Here is a 17,354-nt window from a genome sequence, read left to right as displayed (position 1 = left end):
CTGAGAGGCCCGCGTACCGCAAAAGAAAAAAAAAAAAAGTCCAATGCAGAAATCTCAGAATCATCTCGGACTTCTTTCTCTTCCTCAGCTTTCACATAAGATAAGAATCCATGGGTTTGGCCTCAGAAATATCTGTCAAATCCGACCTCTGCTTTCCCCTCCTCTGCCATTGTCTTAGTTCTGGGCGCCACCATCTCTCACCTGGACAACTTCAATAACCTCTTTACTATATTGGTCTTCCCATCTCTTCTTCCTCTGATCCATTCTCTAGATCATTATCTTTCTAAACCACAAATCTGATCAGTTGCCCCTTTGCTTAAAACCCTTGTCAATGGTTATGTATTATGAGTACAGTGCTGTAAAATCAATCCCTCCTGCGGTTCCAGCTTCATCTCCAGCCACCCTCACCTCCTTGCTCACCACCTGCAGCCCGTAGAGAGCCCCCTGTTGTCCCACAGATCTATCCGCTGCTTCCTGATTGCAGCACTGTTTTGTGCCCATAATGTATTTCCACAGACTGTTCCTTCACCTGCGGTACTCTCCTCTTACCCCTTCTCTTTTCTGGAGAAAATCTTACTATTCTTTAAAGTCCAGCTCAAACATTGCTTCCTTTAGGAAGCTTTCCTGATAACCCTGCCCCTCACCCACCAGTAAAGCTGACATCTCACTCTTACTCATTTTATAGAGCTCTTCAACATTGTCTTGTAGTTTTTCATTTGTATTTCTGCCTCCCTGACAAAACTGTGATATTATCCAGGGAAGGTATGTAGTGAGTATTGGTAGTGGTGAGTATGTAGTGGGAGCTCAAGAAATAATGCTTGATGAATTAATGTGAAGGAAAGAAAGGAAAACCAAGACAAGTTAAAACACAAGCTAAAGCACTTTTTGTAAACCTTGGTAATTTGCTTACCTGTCTGAGTCCATTTCTTCAAAACTATCATAGAAATAGGGCAAGCCTCAATAATTGTTTTACTTGGTCATCTAAAGAGGATCAATGCAATTATGGGTGCAGAGGTGCTTTTTAAACTGTGGGCTTTACAGACTCACTCATATAGAGAACCAACTAGTGGTTACCAGTGGGTGAGGAGGGAGGGGCAATGTAGGGATGGGGGAGTGGAAGGTACAAACTATTGGGTGTAAGATAGGTTCAAGGATGTATTATACAACAAGGGGAAAGTAGTCAATATTTTGTAACAACTATAAACGGAAAGTAACCTTTAAAAATTGTATGAAAACATTTTTTAATTTTTAATAAATAAATAAAAATTTTAAAAACTGTTGACTTTATACCATTACTACTTGTTATTAATTTTGTTTCAACAGTTTAAGTTATACATAAGGAAAAACTGCTAGTGTTTTGTATACTAACTGTTTGTGTTTTAGAAGTGGCCTGTCTTAAGCAACAAGGCACATGGCTGAAACTTCCTTTAACACTTTCAACAAAGTGGTACCAGAAAGTTAATTCCCCCAAAGAATTAGAATAAAGACACGTGAAGAAGAAAAGCTACAAATGATACACTGATTCATCTCTAAGGAAAAAAAAGACCTTTGCCAAATATTAGACTTTCAAAGAAAGAAAAACCATTTAAGAGCCTAAATGGTTCCTATCTACAGTGAAAATGCTAAAGATAGAACTGTACATTTCAGGAGCTGAAGGATAAAATTTGAACTTCATGGGTAATCAAGAGATCCTAGAAAGTGAACCTATTCAGAGCTGACAAGAAAAATGGAACAAGGATTAAAAGGCCTGAGAAATTTTTTCATCTCACCTGAAGTTCACACAGGCAACTGATTCGGCCAGACTAGAATTTTTGACCTCACTCACACTTTCCATGTAATACAGAGGGAGGTATAAGGATTTGACATCTGTCTCTGAGGATCTTGGAAATGTGCCCTGATTCAGAATGAACTAGAATAGAGCATCATGTCTTAAGGTGATCTGTTTGCTTTAAATGATTCTAGCAGCAAATATCTCTTGCCTATGGAAAGAAAAGAAGGAGGTGGCAGACTCCACAAAATGTGTGATCTTTCTCAGATGAGAAACGTCCTCTGTATTTCGGCTTAGAAAATATGAAACCAACTAAAATTCTCTAGAAGATCATGTAAGTGCTTCATTGTATCCAAATCAATCTGGCTTATTCAGTGATGGCACAAAACTCTGTGTTTATCTCTAATGCAGCATCTCTGTGTTTAAGCAAGGCGGGATAAGCATGGTCTTTTAAAAAATTTTTTCTATGTATATCCCACTGGTTCCGCTATGTCAAAATATAAAATGACATGAATAGACATGTGAAGAGCTTTCTTTTCTTTTTAAGATGGGATAGAGGCTGGGGAGATTCTATGAATGCATTCTAGTTTCCGCCAAAAAAAAAAAAAAAAAAAAAAAAAAAAAAAAAAAAAAAAAAAAAAAAAAAAAAAAGGATTTACTCTCAAGGATTTAAAATATTTGAGAGTTGTTACCACCACCTGAACTACTAATTATGAAGAAACAATGGCAAAGGTGATTGAGGAAAAATTAAATATGAACAAGACATTCCTATGAAAATGTTGTTAGGGTCTTCAAGGCATCTGTCTTTAGAAGAGGTTGTACAGGTAGAGTTTAAACACAGAATTTTCTTTCAAGTTCTAGGTTTAGAAGTTGCATATTTTTGGCTATGGGAAATATGATTGAATAGCATATACTTATTGAATGCTTCCTTTGGAAAATTTCTGTTTTGTCAGTGTCTTGAACACAGGAGAAGAAAAAGGCACTAAAATATATCAAGAACATTCTGTTTGCTGAACTCATGCTGGGTGCATACATATGTTGTCTCACTTACAATCATAACAATCATCTCACTTACAATCATAACAATCATAACAATCAGATATTAAAGAAGAAGAAAGTAAGGCTCATGGAATTTAGAAATCCATCCACTTCAGTGTCCACCTCCACTGACACTACTTTAGATCAAGCCACCATCTTCTTTCCATGGAATGACTGAAATAGCCTCTTAGCTAGTTTCCCTTCTTTTACTCTAAGTTCTATTCTTTCAATTTGAAAGCGTAAATCAGATCTTGTCCCTTTCCCTCCTTTAAACCCTCCATATGCTTCCCAATGCACCTCAAGTAAAACCCAAGCTCCACGTAGGTCTGTCTACAAGGCCTCCCGTGATCTGGCCCCAGCTGTGCACTCTGATCCCCTCAATGTCACTCTCCACCTCACTCATCAAGCACCGACCATTCTGACTTTCCTTCCTTCTGTTCTCTAACATGTCACAGTCATGTCTGCCTCAGGGCCATTGCACATGCTATTCCCTCTGCCTAAAATACTTTCCTGCAAGAGCTGTAATAAGGAAGTACATGATGAGTTGTCAACCAAGTGTATAGACAGAAGGAACATTCACTGGAGGCTGAGGTAGCCTTAACAAAACACTAGTGAAAAGACTTGAGCTGATGTAGTAGGCTGTGTGGGGAGGACTGGGTTGATTGGTGAAGGTGAGCAGAGCTCACAGTAAAGGGAAAGGGCGTGAGCAAAGTCAGAGACAGCAAGATATATTCAGGGCCTGGTTTGGAGGGCTATTCAGCTGGAACAGAATCTGATAATTAGAGGAGTGGTACTTTGACTACTATATAAGTTTCTGATTGCTACTATAACAAATGACCACAACCTTAGTGACTTAAGACAGCACAACTTTTTTATCGTACAGTGCTAGAGGTCAGAAGTCTGAAATGGGTCCTACAGAGCTAAAATGGGGGTGTCAGTGAGTTGCATTCCTTTTGGAGGCTCTGGGGAAACTCTCTTCTTACTTGTGGCTCCATCATTCCGACCTTTGCCTCCACTGTCACATCTCCATCTCTGACTCTGACCCTCATGCCTCCTCTTATAAGGACCATTGTAATTATGTTGAGCACACACAGATAATCCAAAATAACCTCTCCATCTCAAGATCCTTAATTTAATCACATCTGCAAAATTCCTTTTACTGTGTAGCGAAACACATTCACTAGTTCTGGGAATTAGGACATAGACATCTTTGATGAGGAAATTATTCTGCCTACCTCAGCCGCCTTGGGGAGGATAGTGAATGCAGTGCCCCAGAGCTTCCCCTCCTTCCCATCAGAGAGCAAGCCCATACCCGCCAACCTTTAAGTTCAAGTCAAGGGTAGGCCCCCAAATCCCTGCTTGGGGCCAGCAGTCAAACTGCTGGGAGCCCAGATGCTGACAGGTTATTCCCAATCTCCCTGATCAGACTTTATTCTTGAGATGCTGTGCGATGAGATCATGCCTGCTGGCCCTTGCATCCCTCCATAAGATCTTCACTTCTAAAGGGCCCTGACCCATCTAATCTAGTCACAGTGCCCCCATTCCCTCCTTTTCAACTTAATATCCCAGTTAGGAACTTTCGCCCATAGATGGCACTGTCCTCTACCTCCCACCTGCCCACCCTGACCCCCAGTCCCCCGGAGAGATAGCAGTAGTGACTGTAAGCATTGGCAGTGAGCTCAGACAGACCTGGGATCTTGCACAGGATCTGCCACTTGAGCAAGTCACTTTATTATATCCCAGTTTCCTCACTGTAAATTGGGTTTAATACATAACAGCACTTGCTCCACAGGGTGGTTATGAGGATTAAATAAAATAATATGTGTAAAGAATTTAGCTTAGTGGCTGGCACAGAAAGTGTTCATTAAATGCTAATTTTAAAAGCAAAACAAATAAGATAAGGAGAAAGTGGAGGGTTTTAAAAAGGTGAGCTGTCATAAGCATTGTAAGGGTTCGTGTTACTTTTACCTACCTCTTTTGGAAAATCCCCCAACTTCTATTTTATCTTTGCAAAATCAAAACATGAAACAGGAACTAAATAACACAAGGAAGAGGATGGTGTGTGTGTGTGTGTGTGTGTGTGTGTATACACCCCATGCACAAGCATATGTTGGGAAGAAAGAAAACTATTCAGAGAAAATGCTTTTCTTATGTTTCTTACCAAAACATGTATATATGTAGAAAGGGAAGGGGGAGATAAGGGAACAAACTATAAAAGCAAAGGATTATATATGTGGAAGGATATATGGGAAAGATAAAAAATAAACAGATAGATACCAGGAAATCATGTTGCTTTGGCTTAAGAGTAGATGAAAGAAGCATTTCTGCAGTTGCCAGTGTATATTGATGTATCAAATAAGTTGTCATATCTCTCTCTCGTTTTTAATATTTCTTTTCTTTTTCTTCTTCTTTTTTGGCCACGTGGCTTGTGGGATCTTAGTTCCCCAACCGGGGATTGAACCTGGGCCCTTGGCGGTGAGAGCGCGGAGTCCTCACCGCCAGGGAATTCCCAAGTTGTCGTATCTCAGGTTGCACAAGTACAGGATGAATGACGACTAGGCAGGGGTGTGATGGACATTCAACTGGGGGATGGACTTAGGAGCCTTTAAGATCCTGCTCAGTGATTAGACATAAACTCCAAAATATGGTCTGCAATTCAGTTTCATCTCATTCTATAAAAGCTGCTTAAGCCACCTATGAAATCCACAGTACCTCCACAGTTCATGATTTTTCTGACAGCAGTTGTGGTCAAAATTTTTCTGCTTCTTAAATAATCAGCCAGTTGTCCTCCAATAGGCACAATGATTGTCATAACCATGTGTGGAAGTGCTGACAAGAGACCCACCTGGAATGAAAAGAAGCAATGAGCTATTTTTAGCTACTTCTGAGAGAGGTTCTTCCTTAACTCCCTGCCCCCGCCATCTCCACCACACCCCTCACCATCAGATTTAATCATCTAATTATATGGGACCAAGGTAGGCCTGAATTCTGTAATAAATAAACAATGAATGAATGAATGGTTTTAAGGATAGACCAAATGTCTCCTCCATCAGATCGGAAGCTCCTTGAGGGCAGAGGTGACTTTTATTCATCACAGGCCCCAGCACGCAGCAGAGGGCCCGGCACATGGTAGTTAAACGCTTGGTGCAGACTGAGTGTCCTCCAATGGCGGCCACTATGGGCTGTGCTAGCTCTTCCATGGTCACTTCTGACAGTATCTGTAGCCATGCAGACATCTACCTCTGCTAGGCTGCTGTTCTTTCCCTTGTGGGAAGGAGGCTTAATTCTTTTATGATGACAGTCTATGTTTTACCATTCACACTCTTCCTCCCTGAAACACAGACAACCTAATGGCCATGGCTGGGGACTTTGAAAAAGTTCTTTCTAAACCATACAAAGCTCTGGCCGTTATCGCTATGACCGTGATCTGCAAAATGAGCTTTAAGGTTCTTACAGCTCCTCACTGAATAATTTATAGGAAAAACAAAAAACAAAACAAAAAACAAAAAAAACCTCTCACCCTTAAATCTTTTGATCCTTGCCTAATATGCAGTCCTTGAGTCAGCTTCAAAAACACTTTGAGATCAGGTATAATACAAATCTTTAAAAGCAGCTTAATGCAGCTCTGATCCTTACTAAGAAGAAATTAAATAGCTATGTATACTGTGCATAGAATGTATAACTTGTCTGACCTCCAGGGTATTAGGTGTCACAGAACTGTTATGAATTTTGATCAGCAATTTACTTATTTTATCATGCAAAGATTTTCTCAGTAGAAGCAAGAGATTTAAAGTTCAAGAACATTTGAAGCATTTGTGTGTTTACCTTACTTATTGCAAATCCAAAGACCTCTTCAAAATAAGCAGGCTGACTTATTAACAGCAAGTAAAAGGTCCAGCTTCTGCAAAAATTTGCCACAATGATTGCGTAAACCGGCAACGATGTAAAAAATTTTTTCCATGGTGTATTAAATTTCTAGGGAGTAAAAATACCGTGGGATTTTTAGTGAATATATTGACAGATTATTTTTCTTAGGAGGATAACACAATCACTGAGAGAAATACTCATAAAAAAGAGGCAAGTCTTCATCCATCCGGCTCTACTTACACTGAGACTAACCAAGTTGGCTCCTTCTCCTATACTTGTCTCTATATAGGTCCTTTCCTCATGGGATATTGTTGGGTGAACTGCTGGACACTCATAGGCCTGCAACAGCCAAAATATGTACCAGATAATCCCAAATATACCTGCAGTTGAAAAACAAAAGGCTTGATGATACGGTCTCATTTTCTTCCATCTCTAAATCTGTCAAATTTCAAAGTATTCTCAAATGGCACTATATTCAGCTAGGAGAAAGTGTTTGGTTTATTTTTCTGTTGTTGTTATTATTAACTGGTATTTAAAGAAAGATAATGTTCTGCTCATTAAATTCAACTTTCATATAAACATTAAATGAATCATTGCTAGACAAGTATCCCATTTATATGATAAACTTGTCTTAGTAATCTCTATTTTCATACAGAAAACTCTTAGCCAACCCCATTAGACAGTAAAATACCACCTCTATGAGTCACCCAAGGGAACTCGTGAAATCAAATCACTCACCATAAATATAAAAGACAGAGGCCCATCCCATGTACTGTACCAACACGCCGGCCAGCGGCATGGCAATCACTGCCCCCGCGTAGGAACCTAGAACGGGAAAAGGTTGAGGGAAACTTACCAGTCGTCATGCAAGCCCTTTCAAACCATTTAGAGTCCATGTGGTCGAACTGAGGATGAATCAAACTGTACAGGAGTCACGAGGAGGAGCAGGCAAACTCCCACTGTGCCCAAAACAGGGCTTCCAGGAGAGAAAGTTCACCAGGATGCCCTTTAACTTCCTCCAGACACCATGGAGGGATCAGACAAAGATGGCTCAGGCACCGTGATTTGGAATTATAAGAGAATGGAATGAAAAGATGAGAAAAATCTAAGAGAATTCTGAAAAATTCAACCAGGCACAATATTGGGTGCAGAAGACAGAAAGTGAAGGAACATATGTATCTACCTCTCAGGGCTCACAGAGCAGAAGGATTATCATCGTGGTCTTTATTTATTAAAAATTTCTTTTCTTCCAGGTTTATTGAGATATAATTCACCTAGGTCCTTAAATGAGGGACTTCAAACTATGAAAGGATCATGCTTTTACAGTCTCGATTTTTTTTTTTTAATACCAGGAAACAGTTAAATTTCAGGATGGCAGGATGACCAGGATGGCTTCTGTCTCCATCCACCTCCTAAATATGTACATTTTTTAAGTTTATTTCTTACTTTGTAAATACCTAACCTTGTAAATACTTACCTATATGTGGATGTTTGTCTTGTCTAGACAAGATAGTGAGGGCTAGAGGCAGTGACCTCACCTCCACTATCTCCTGCAGTTCCATGATACCTGCTGGAGAAACGTGAGCCCTGCAAACTCCCAATAAATATTAACTAAATAAAAAAAATTACTATCTGAAATTCCCTCTGGGTATGAATGAAAAAAATTCTTGCTTCAGAAAAAGTGAGCTGCAGAAGGAAATTCTGTATCCCAGAATCCAATGCTAAGAAAGACCTTCAGGAAATGGGAGCTTGGGGATCTTCCAGAGAAAGAGATTGAATCCCATCTTTCCAAGCTGGGCGCAACTGGTTATGAAAGGCCTGATCTGGAATCCCAAATCTGAACATCATAACACCTGAAGAAGTCTCTCAGTCTCTCCAAATCATTTTCATTAGGTAGAAGACGGAAGTGAAATCTCTATCTCACAGGGTTGTTTTGAGGAGCAAATAAATTATTAGATGAAGATGCTCTAATTAGTGCTGCATAAACACCAACTATTACTGCTACTGTCATGTACAGAATGACACAGCACTTTTTTTTTTTTAACCTCAGACTTCCTCAAACCAATAAGGCAAGCATTCTAGGACGTATCCTTAGAAAGAAAAGCTGCAAGCCTAATTCCTCTGTGGGTGTGGAGAAGGTGGTCTTCTTTCCTGGACCAAATACCCTGGGAGTGGGGGTGTGGGGCCTCCAGCTTAGATGATGCAAACAGGGAGGGTCAGAGGATAACAATCTATAAGATCCACTGGGTGCTTTCTGTGTGCTCTCTAATACTGTGCTGAGTATTCTGGACCCCTGATTTTATTTAACCCTTTTTTCAACCTGGTAACATTGGTACCTGTGTCATCCCAATTTTACAAGAAGGGGAGGGGAGGGGAGGTAAATTTCCTGAGGTCACATAGGTGTGAGTGATAGGACCCCAGGTCTGCAGGAATCCAAAGACTTTAACCTTAACTACTTAATAATTCAGTCCTGCTTCTTCCACTCAACCATACCCAATAATTCCTCACAGTAAGAAACATTCATTCACTGAGGAAATTTTACAGCTTGAAATTGTCCTTCCCTGTCTTTATTTATTTATTTATTTATTTTTGCGGTACGCGGGCCTCTCACTGTTGTGGCCTCTCCCGTTGCGGAGCACAGGCTCCGGACGCACAGGCTCAGCGGCCATGGCTCACGGGCCCAGCCGCTCCGCGGCATGTGGGATCTTCCCGGACAGGGGCACGAACCCATGTCCCCTGCATTGGCAGGCGGACTCTCAACCACTGCGCCACCAGTGAAGCCTTTCCCTGTCTTTTAGATGAACTCTTCCTCATCCTTCCAGACATGGCTGAATGTAATCTCCTATCACACCCTGAGCACACCCCAACAGGGCTCTCCACCCATATTGCCCTCACTGCACCTTGATGCCTCTGTGTGGTCACCAGGGAGGACAGAGGAGGCCCTCCGATACTTCTTGCTTGGCGTGGAGAGAGGGGAGTGGCTGAACGGGGGATGGGAGAGTCCCAAGTTCTGTCCTCACTCTCCATGGGAATTTATATCTTTTTTTCCCTTCTTGAGCCTCCACTATAAGATAATGGAGGTAGAAGAAGAAATCAGATTTGTGGCTATCAGAGGCAGGGGTGGGGAGAAGGGAAATTAGATGAAGGCAGTCAAAAGGTACAAATTTCCAGGTATGAGATAAATAAGTACTAGGGATGTAACATACAACATGATAAAGATAATTGACACTGCTGTATGTTGTCAAAGAAAGTTAAGAGAGTAAATCCTGAGTTCTCATCACGAGGAAAAACAATTTTTTCCCTATTTCTTTGATGTTGTATCTATATGAAAGGATGGACATTCGCTAAATCTATGGGGGCAAACATTTCATGATGTATGTAAGTCGAATCATTATGTTGAACACCTTAAAACTGTATAGTCTGCATGTCTCTTACAACTCAATAAAAGTAGGGCGAAAAAAGCAAAAACAAAAATCTATGCCTTTGAATAAAACCAGTTTTACTTCTAAAAAAAATTAAATTTAATTAAAAATATAAAACAATGGATGTGACTAGATGTTTTCTAAAGACCCTTCCAACTCCAATATTTTTGAAGTGTAAGAGTCAATTATCCCTAAGCCTGGGTTTACTTCTAATGACATTTTCTCTTGGCTGTTCTTTGAAACCAAGGCCACACCTTAGCTGGGAAATGTAATAAAGCCTGTGACCTTGATCAGGTAACCTTCCTTGAGAGTCAAATCATTTCTTTAATTAGCCCTTTTAGGTCTATAAAGACACTAAGAATGGGCAGTAGCTGCTAGTTATTCTTGTTTTGCCGGCAAATCAAAATGAAAAGACTTACAAATAAATCATCCAAAGACAATATCAGGGGACTTCCCTGGTGGTACAGTAGTTCAGAATCCACCTGCCAATGCAGGGGACACGGGTTCGAGCCCTGGTCCAGGAAGATCCCACATGTCATGGAGCAATGAAGCCTGCGAGCCACAACTACTGAGCCTGCGCTCTAGAGCCCACAAGCCACAACCACTGAAGCCTGCATGCCACAACTACTGAAGCTTGTGCACCTAGAGCCTGTGCTCTGCAACAAGAGAAGCCACCACAATGAGAAGCCCCTGCACCACAAAGAAGAGTAGCCCCAGCTCACCACAACTAGAAAAAGCCTGTGTGCAGCAATGAAGACCCAATACAGCCAAAAATAAATAAATAAATTTAAAAAGACAATATGAATAGGTCAAGGTCAGCTGGGGCAGAATCATATTCTTCTAGAGGTGGCATAAGGTCAGTAGTGGAGGTAGAGATGATCTTGAACTTCAAACAAGAGGACAGAAGTAGTTTCTAAGGACAAGAGAGGATAAAGAAGTAAAGACATCTCTGCTGTGCATGCATTTCCAAACTAGGCACAAAATAGACACTTTCGGTGGATATTTCACACCAGATTCCCTGGGATCCTTTATTACTATTACTACTACTACTTAAGGAGGTAAAGAGAGAGAGACAGAGGGAGAAATAAATAAAGATATTCAGAGAAATAAAGCTTCCTCTTTAGTTAAGAAATACACGTTAGCTCCGGTTAGGAAAGACACGCTAGCCTGAAAAACTAAGCAGAACTAAATTCTGATCCTAATTCTACGTGGGCCCGTTGTGACTTTCGTGGCCTAAGGCACTTTTGTCTTTCTTGGCCCCTTCTCCCATAAAAAATATTTGAAAATATTGGTGGCAGCATGTGCTGTTCTTGTTCAAATGTTAATCAATACCTAGTAGACTCTTCTGAACACTGATTACTCTCAGAGATTCATAGAGGGGCCAGTCCCAAAGACATGGCTTCAAATGAGGCAACCTTAGCAAGGTGAAGTTTGGAGACCCAGGAATTTAAGTCACATCACTACTTAAGAGCCATTAATTTACTTTCGGGTAAGATGGATGGTGTCCACTTCGTTTTTATCTGGAAGATAATGGAGAAAATTGATTAAATAGCTTCTATGACAATGTGTACATAGTAGTGTGTAGTGAGGAAAGTTCTGACTCAAGAACCAGGTGGTCTAGATCCAGCTCCTTAACTTAGTAGCTGTGTGACCTTGGGCAAGTCGTTGGACTTTCGTTTCAGTTCAATGAAACTAAACTTTAAACTTTAGTTTTAATTTCTTCATTTGTGAAAAGGAGTGGGGGCTTTGATGATTCTATTGATATATCTTCTGTTTTCAACTTTGGAAAATATCATTTGTTGGCTAATCCTACAACCACCTCCAACCCCTTCTTTCTTAACCTTTGTCTATTAAAGATGCTAGAAAAACTAGGCATTTGCTTTTCTAGCCTCCTCTGCAGTTAGTGAAGTATATGACACAATTAGAACCAAGGAAATATAAATGGAAGCCTGCTAGGGAGTTTGGGAAAGCTTTTGCTTTCCTAGTGAAAGGAAGAGACATGGTTAGGACACCTATCCCCACTTCTTTCTGCCTTTAATGTGGACTTGATACCTGGAGCTGTGACAGCCATTTGGTGAACATGAGGAACACGCATGAATGTAAAAAGTTATCACTCTGAGGATAGTGGAGTAAAAAGTCCGAATGTGCGTAGTCCCTGGATAGATCACGAAGCAGCAGGATCAATATTAGCAACAATTTACCTTTGGACTTCTGTTACGTGAAAAAAATAAATTCTATTTAGTAGGATCTTCACTTGAAGCCAAAAGCATTCCTAAATGAAACTTGTTATGGTTCTAATACACTTACCGCAAAAAGAAGTTGTGGCCAGTCGGCTTCTCTCCAAAGGCGGTGCCCACTTACTCCACATCCCATGGCAGGCTGGGTAGGTCACACCCTGGCAAAACAGTTGAAAATAGATTATTTGATTCGACTCCAGTTTCTTATTGTGTTTAAAACACAGATTTTGCTTCTTTAACACTACAATTCAAAGCCTAATTTACAGATACTAAATAACATGTGTCAGCTATTTTGGCTCATGGCACAGATGCTGAAATTCAAATACTAGTTCAAACATAAGCATGGTGGGGAATAGGGAAGGGGTCTTTATATTTCATATTATTATAGAATATCAGTGTAAAAAGGGATTTCCACAACCAGCCAGTCCATCCTGTCATTTCAAGATACAGAACCTGAGGCTCAGAGCCATTAAGTGATTAGATTCTAGTCTTCACGGCTGCTAATATCATGTTCTTTCTACCACGTCAGTATTTTCTGAAGTGTGGTATATGCCCCTCTAGTGGGATTAAAGTTGGATTTAAAGTGCTACAACAACCTACATTTTTTATTATAATTGTTACATATATATTATAACATGCTTTAGAAATAAAATATAACTAGTACATCAAGCCCATGATATCAAAGATATTTTTGCTTATGATAGGTTCTTTTATATTGTTTTTTTTTTGTTTTGAAGTGAATTGATCTAGGGAAAAAATATAGGCAAATAATAGTATAAATCATAGTGTGGATGTGACAAAAGTGACAAAGGTTAGAGGTGAATGACTGAGTTTGGGAAACATTTCTCTACATCAGGTATTGGCAAACTATAGCCTGATATGGCCCCACCATCTATTTTTGTTCAACTTTGCCCTCAAGTAAAGATGGCTTTTACATTTTTAAGTGGGCAGAAAAAAAAATTGAAAGAAGAATAATATTTCCTGGCATGTGATAATCATATGAAATGCAAATATCAGTGTCCAAAAAGTTTTAGTGGAAAGTAGCCATGCCCACATGTTTACATATTGTCTCTGACTGCTTTTGCATTACAATGGCAGAGTTGAGTCATTGTAACAGACCATAGTATGGCCAGCAAAGTGCAAAATATTTACTTTCTGGCTCTATATTATTCTACCTCCTTCATCAAGTTAAATCTCTGTGTAAGACTACACCCTTGGAAATTTACAGATTTATTAATAAGTGCATTTAAACTGTTTTAATGGAAAGAGCCCTTGCTATGTGAACTGTAAGTTTGGGTCTTTCAGTTTCAAATTTTATTAAATGAAAGGGGTTGGATTATCTCTAAGATCACTCCTGGCTCATCTGAAATTCTGCCCTCTATGAAATGGCCCTTTATTGGGTATAAATTTGGAATCATACAAGGCATTTTAATTAAAGTATTCATAATTGTAATCATAACCAGAGAGTTCAGATAGCAGGACAAGGTGGAAGATAGGAAAACTGAGTAAAGGAGGTTTTCTTCAAAAGCTGAAATTTCTAAAGGACCATCTTGTCTCCAGCAATATCAAAATTTGTTAAGAATCTCCTACCTCTACTAGACCTTGCAAAATTCTGACACACATGACACATCCGTAATGTACTCTGGCTGCAGATGGAATGAACATGTTCAAGGTCGATGTTAAGAAGATGGCAGCTCCAAAGACCCTGAGGGACCAAAACACTGTGTTATTGGGCAGGCCCACTGATGGATGTGGCATGTTAGTTAAACATCAGGAACAAACTTAACAGTTTATGGAAGATCACTATAGAAATTAATGGAAAGAGAAATAGATGTTGTGTTAGGATCTGGTGTGTTCCAAGCTAGACTGTTGGGCCGCTTTGATTCCCAAGTTCCAGTCCCTGGACCAATCATGGGAAGGTTTGGGGCAGTACGGGGATGTCCTGCCTAGATGAGATCCTGAAGCTGGAGATTGACCAGCATGAGGTAAGCTTGCTAGAGACCCACCATTCTTCTTGGTTCTACCCAGCTGATCCATTCTGACCATTACCTCATGACTTCTGCACATTTGGGCTGTGTCTCCTGCTTCCCAATTCTGCTCTCACTTTATCAGACGGGGATACTGACTATCTGAGAAGCATGCTGCATCCTGGGACCAGCCAAGCACAAGACAGGCTGTGTACCTCTCTTAGCCCCCAGCTCTCTGCCAAGTACCGTGTGCCTTCTCCTCCCTGCCTGGACAGGAGTGTCCTGGGAAAAGAGAGCCGGCAGCATTTTCTTCCTTTCTCACACGTGTTAGTGATGCTTCAGCCCTTTTTACATGCTGTGAAATCATTTTATATGTTATTTCTTCTTAGGGCAGAAGTGTAAGCAGTAACCCCAGAGACCATAAGAACTAATATTTTATCACTTTTTAAGAAGAATACAACAGGTAAGTGACAATAAAGGGCACAAACTACACTAGAACATAAGTAAATATGAGTCATGCTTATACAAGATGACTTTCAAACTTTTTTGTCCTTGACCCATAAAACAAAATATATTTTATATCGCAACTCAACACACTGATACACACAAATGTAACCGAAACAAGTTTCAAAAACCAATACTTAAATGTGCAATGAGCTAAGATATTTTCTATTCTATTTTATTCTATTTGATTACCTTTTCTTCTATTTCTCCCTCTTTTTTCTTAGAAAATGGTCATTGGTAGATCACTATTGATTTTATTACCATCTAATGAGTTCTGTTTTAGAGTTTGAAAAACACTGCTTTATAAAGTATACACTTCACAAAATCCACATATGTAAAGTCAATTACAATTAGAAGAGACTTGGAAATAATCAGTACACTCCTTTTCTGGCACATATACATACTACATCTCCCCCAAGTGGCCATCATTTCTGCTTGAATACCTTTAGTGACAGAGAACTTACTACTCCTTGAAGCAGCTCATTTTGTCTTGGACCCACTTTTAATTGCTCAAACCCCTACCATAGAATCTCAAGGGCATTAAAGACATCTTGCAATCTAGAGACTAGCCCCTCCTACTCACTTGACAAAACCTGTATGGAACAGGACGATATTAACATAGTACAGAGCATCACAGAATGTCATTGGTCAAAGGCAACTCAAACACGATCTAATCTGTTTCATTTCACAGATGAAGAAACTGAGGCCCAGAGAAAAAAGGAACCCAGTAGAGGTCACCAAGTGAGTTACTTAGGGTCCAGGAACTGTTTCTCCTGACTCGGATGCAATTGATCTTTGTATTACATAATCATTTAAAGAACTGCAAGATAGATTAGATTAGACAAAAAGTAAACAAAAAGAGACTCTTAAGAACAGGATCATATAAGATCAATGTCTGTGAATCACACCTTTAGGGACGGCTTCTACCTTTCATTCTGTACCCCTAAACTGAGAGCCAATTATGCAGATTTTATAAGAGTACAAAGCCATATTATGATCTGTGCAGCACTCATGTTATATCAATTTATCTTACCTGTTAGCAGCAAACTTATTTGAAATGAAACCACCTGGAATTTGTGTCACAATATAACCCCAGAAAAAAGATCCATGGATAAGGCCCACCGTCTCTGGATCCCAGTTAAATTGTGCTGTCTGAAAATGAGAAATCAGATACAGTTGTGTTTGAAAGAAAACACTTGACCATAATTATTCACTGATCATCCTACACAATAACCCCATGAGGTCTTTCCTTCCCTCCTTTATTCAAAAATATTTTATGGAGGGCCTCTTGTGTGCTTGGGATATAGGACAAAACAAAGTCCTGGCTGTCACTGACCTCAGGTTCTAGTGATAGAAAGGAGAGATTATGTACAAATTAAAAAAAAGAAAAAAAATAGATATACATGTATATGTGCATATATGTATACATGTGTACATATATACATGTATGTGTGTATATATTATATATATACATATGTGTGTGTATATATATATACACACAGAATAATGATGAGTGCTAGGAAGAAAATAAAACAACTTGCAAAGAAAACAAAAAATAAATTCTAGGTTTCTTAGGTTATTTACTAGGTTATTCAGATACCAGTTTAGTGACAGCACAAAGGGAATGAGAGTCTTAAGTCTCTCGTTTCATAATGAGGATAATAAAACCTATTCTACCTCCCTATAGTATGAGTGGGGATAAACACCATAAATATTTCTAATAGGTTATCCCTCTGCTTAGAGATAATGCCTGGAATATAGTGTAGTCTCAATAAATGTTAGCAGCCATTATTGTTGTTATGATGATGATGATGATAACAACAAAATACCCTTCCACAACTCTTAGGTCATTGAAAATGTGATTCTTGAGGGTTAGAGAGCCTTTCCTCACTTTCTTCCCCAGGCATAGTAACTCATCCTTTTCAGACTCCCTACAAATATCCCTCCTCTGAGGAAGTGCCTCAACTGCCCTGAACTGAAGTGGTCATTTTCCTAGGCTTGGTCCACAGACCTCTGTTCTTGCAGCCATGGCACTCACACTATTCTCAAACTTGCCATTCACGTGTCCACTTCCCACATGGGATGGCAAGTAACTCTAAGGTGGCAGCCATGTCCTTTTGACTTTATAGCCTTAGTACCTGAAACAAATGCCTGTAATGTAGAAGGGGCAAGTAAAGATTTGCCAAATGAATGAATAAACGAATGGCTTTGTAAAGCATTGATATCAAAATGCAAGATGTTCCTATTATGGAGTAAGGGTTCTTAATTATCAACATACTAAAGCTCATAAATTTTCTTTTTTAAAAATAAATATTTATTTATTTATATATTTATTTAGGCTGCACTGGGTCTTCGTTGCAGCATGCATGATCTTAGTTGCAGCCTGCAGGCCTCTTAGTTGCAGTATGTGGACTTCTTAGTTGCAGCATGCAAACACTTAGTTGCGGCATGCATGCAGGATCTAGTTCCCCGACCGGGGATCGAACCCAGGCCCCCTGCATTGGGAGTGCAGAGTCTTAACCACTGGACCACCAGGGATGTCCCCAACATC

General features: G+C 39.8%; 1 protein-coding gene and 1 non-coding gene across 3 annotated transcripts in view; both read right to left on the bottom strand.

Annotated features, from left to right (window-relative positions):
* The window catches only part of SLC17A8 (solute carrier family 17 member 8), a 49,172-nt gene that overhangs the window by 7,713 nt on the left and 24,105 nt on the right, over positions 1 to 17,354 (bottom strand). Inside the window, exons 3-9 of one of the 2 annotated variants that reach the window (XM_007465327.1) lie at positions 15,837 to 15,955; positions 13,923 to 14,037; positions 12,403 to 12,490; positions 7,412 to 7,498; positions 6,914 to 7,053; positions 6,632 to 6,781; positions 5,519 to 5,651 (exon numbers count right to left, since the gene is read on the bottom strand). In XM_007465327.1, coding sequence (XP_007465389.1) covers positions 5,519 to 5,651; positions 6,632 to 6,781; positions 6,914 to 7,053; positions 7,412 to 7,498; positions 12,403 to 12,490; positions 13,923 to 14,037; positions 15,837 to 15,955 — 832 coding nt within the window. The remainder of the gene's footprint in view (positions 1 to 5,518; positions 5,652 to 6,631; positions 6,782 to 6,913; positions 7,054 to 7,411; positions 7,499 to 12,402; positions 12,491 to 13,922; positions 14,038 to 15,836; positions 15,956 to 17,354) is intronic. The other variant, XM_007465328.1, reaches the window with a different exon arrangement.
* TRNAG-CCC (transfer RNA glycine (anticodon CCC)) lies at positions 17,269 to 17,341 on the bottom strand. The gene has a single exon. It is a non-coding gene; the product is annotated as a tRNA-Gly (tRNA).

This window comes from Lipotes vexillifer, unplaced genomic scaffold (genome assembly GCF_000442215.2).
Source record: "Lipotes vexillifer unplaced genomic scaffold, Lipotes_vexillifer_v1.1 scaffold141, whole genome shotgun sequence".
In the NCBI taxonomy this organism is placed as follows: domain Eukaryota; kingdom Metazoa; phylum Chordata; class Mammalia; order Artiodactyla; family Lipotidae; genus Lipotes; species Lipotes vexillifer.
Note: the sequence above shows the minus strand (reverse complement) of the source record. Positions and strands in the feature narration are given on the sequence as shown.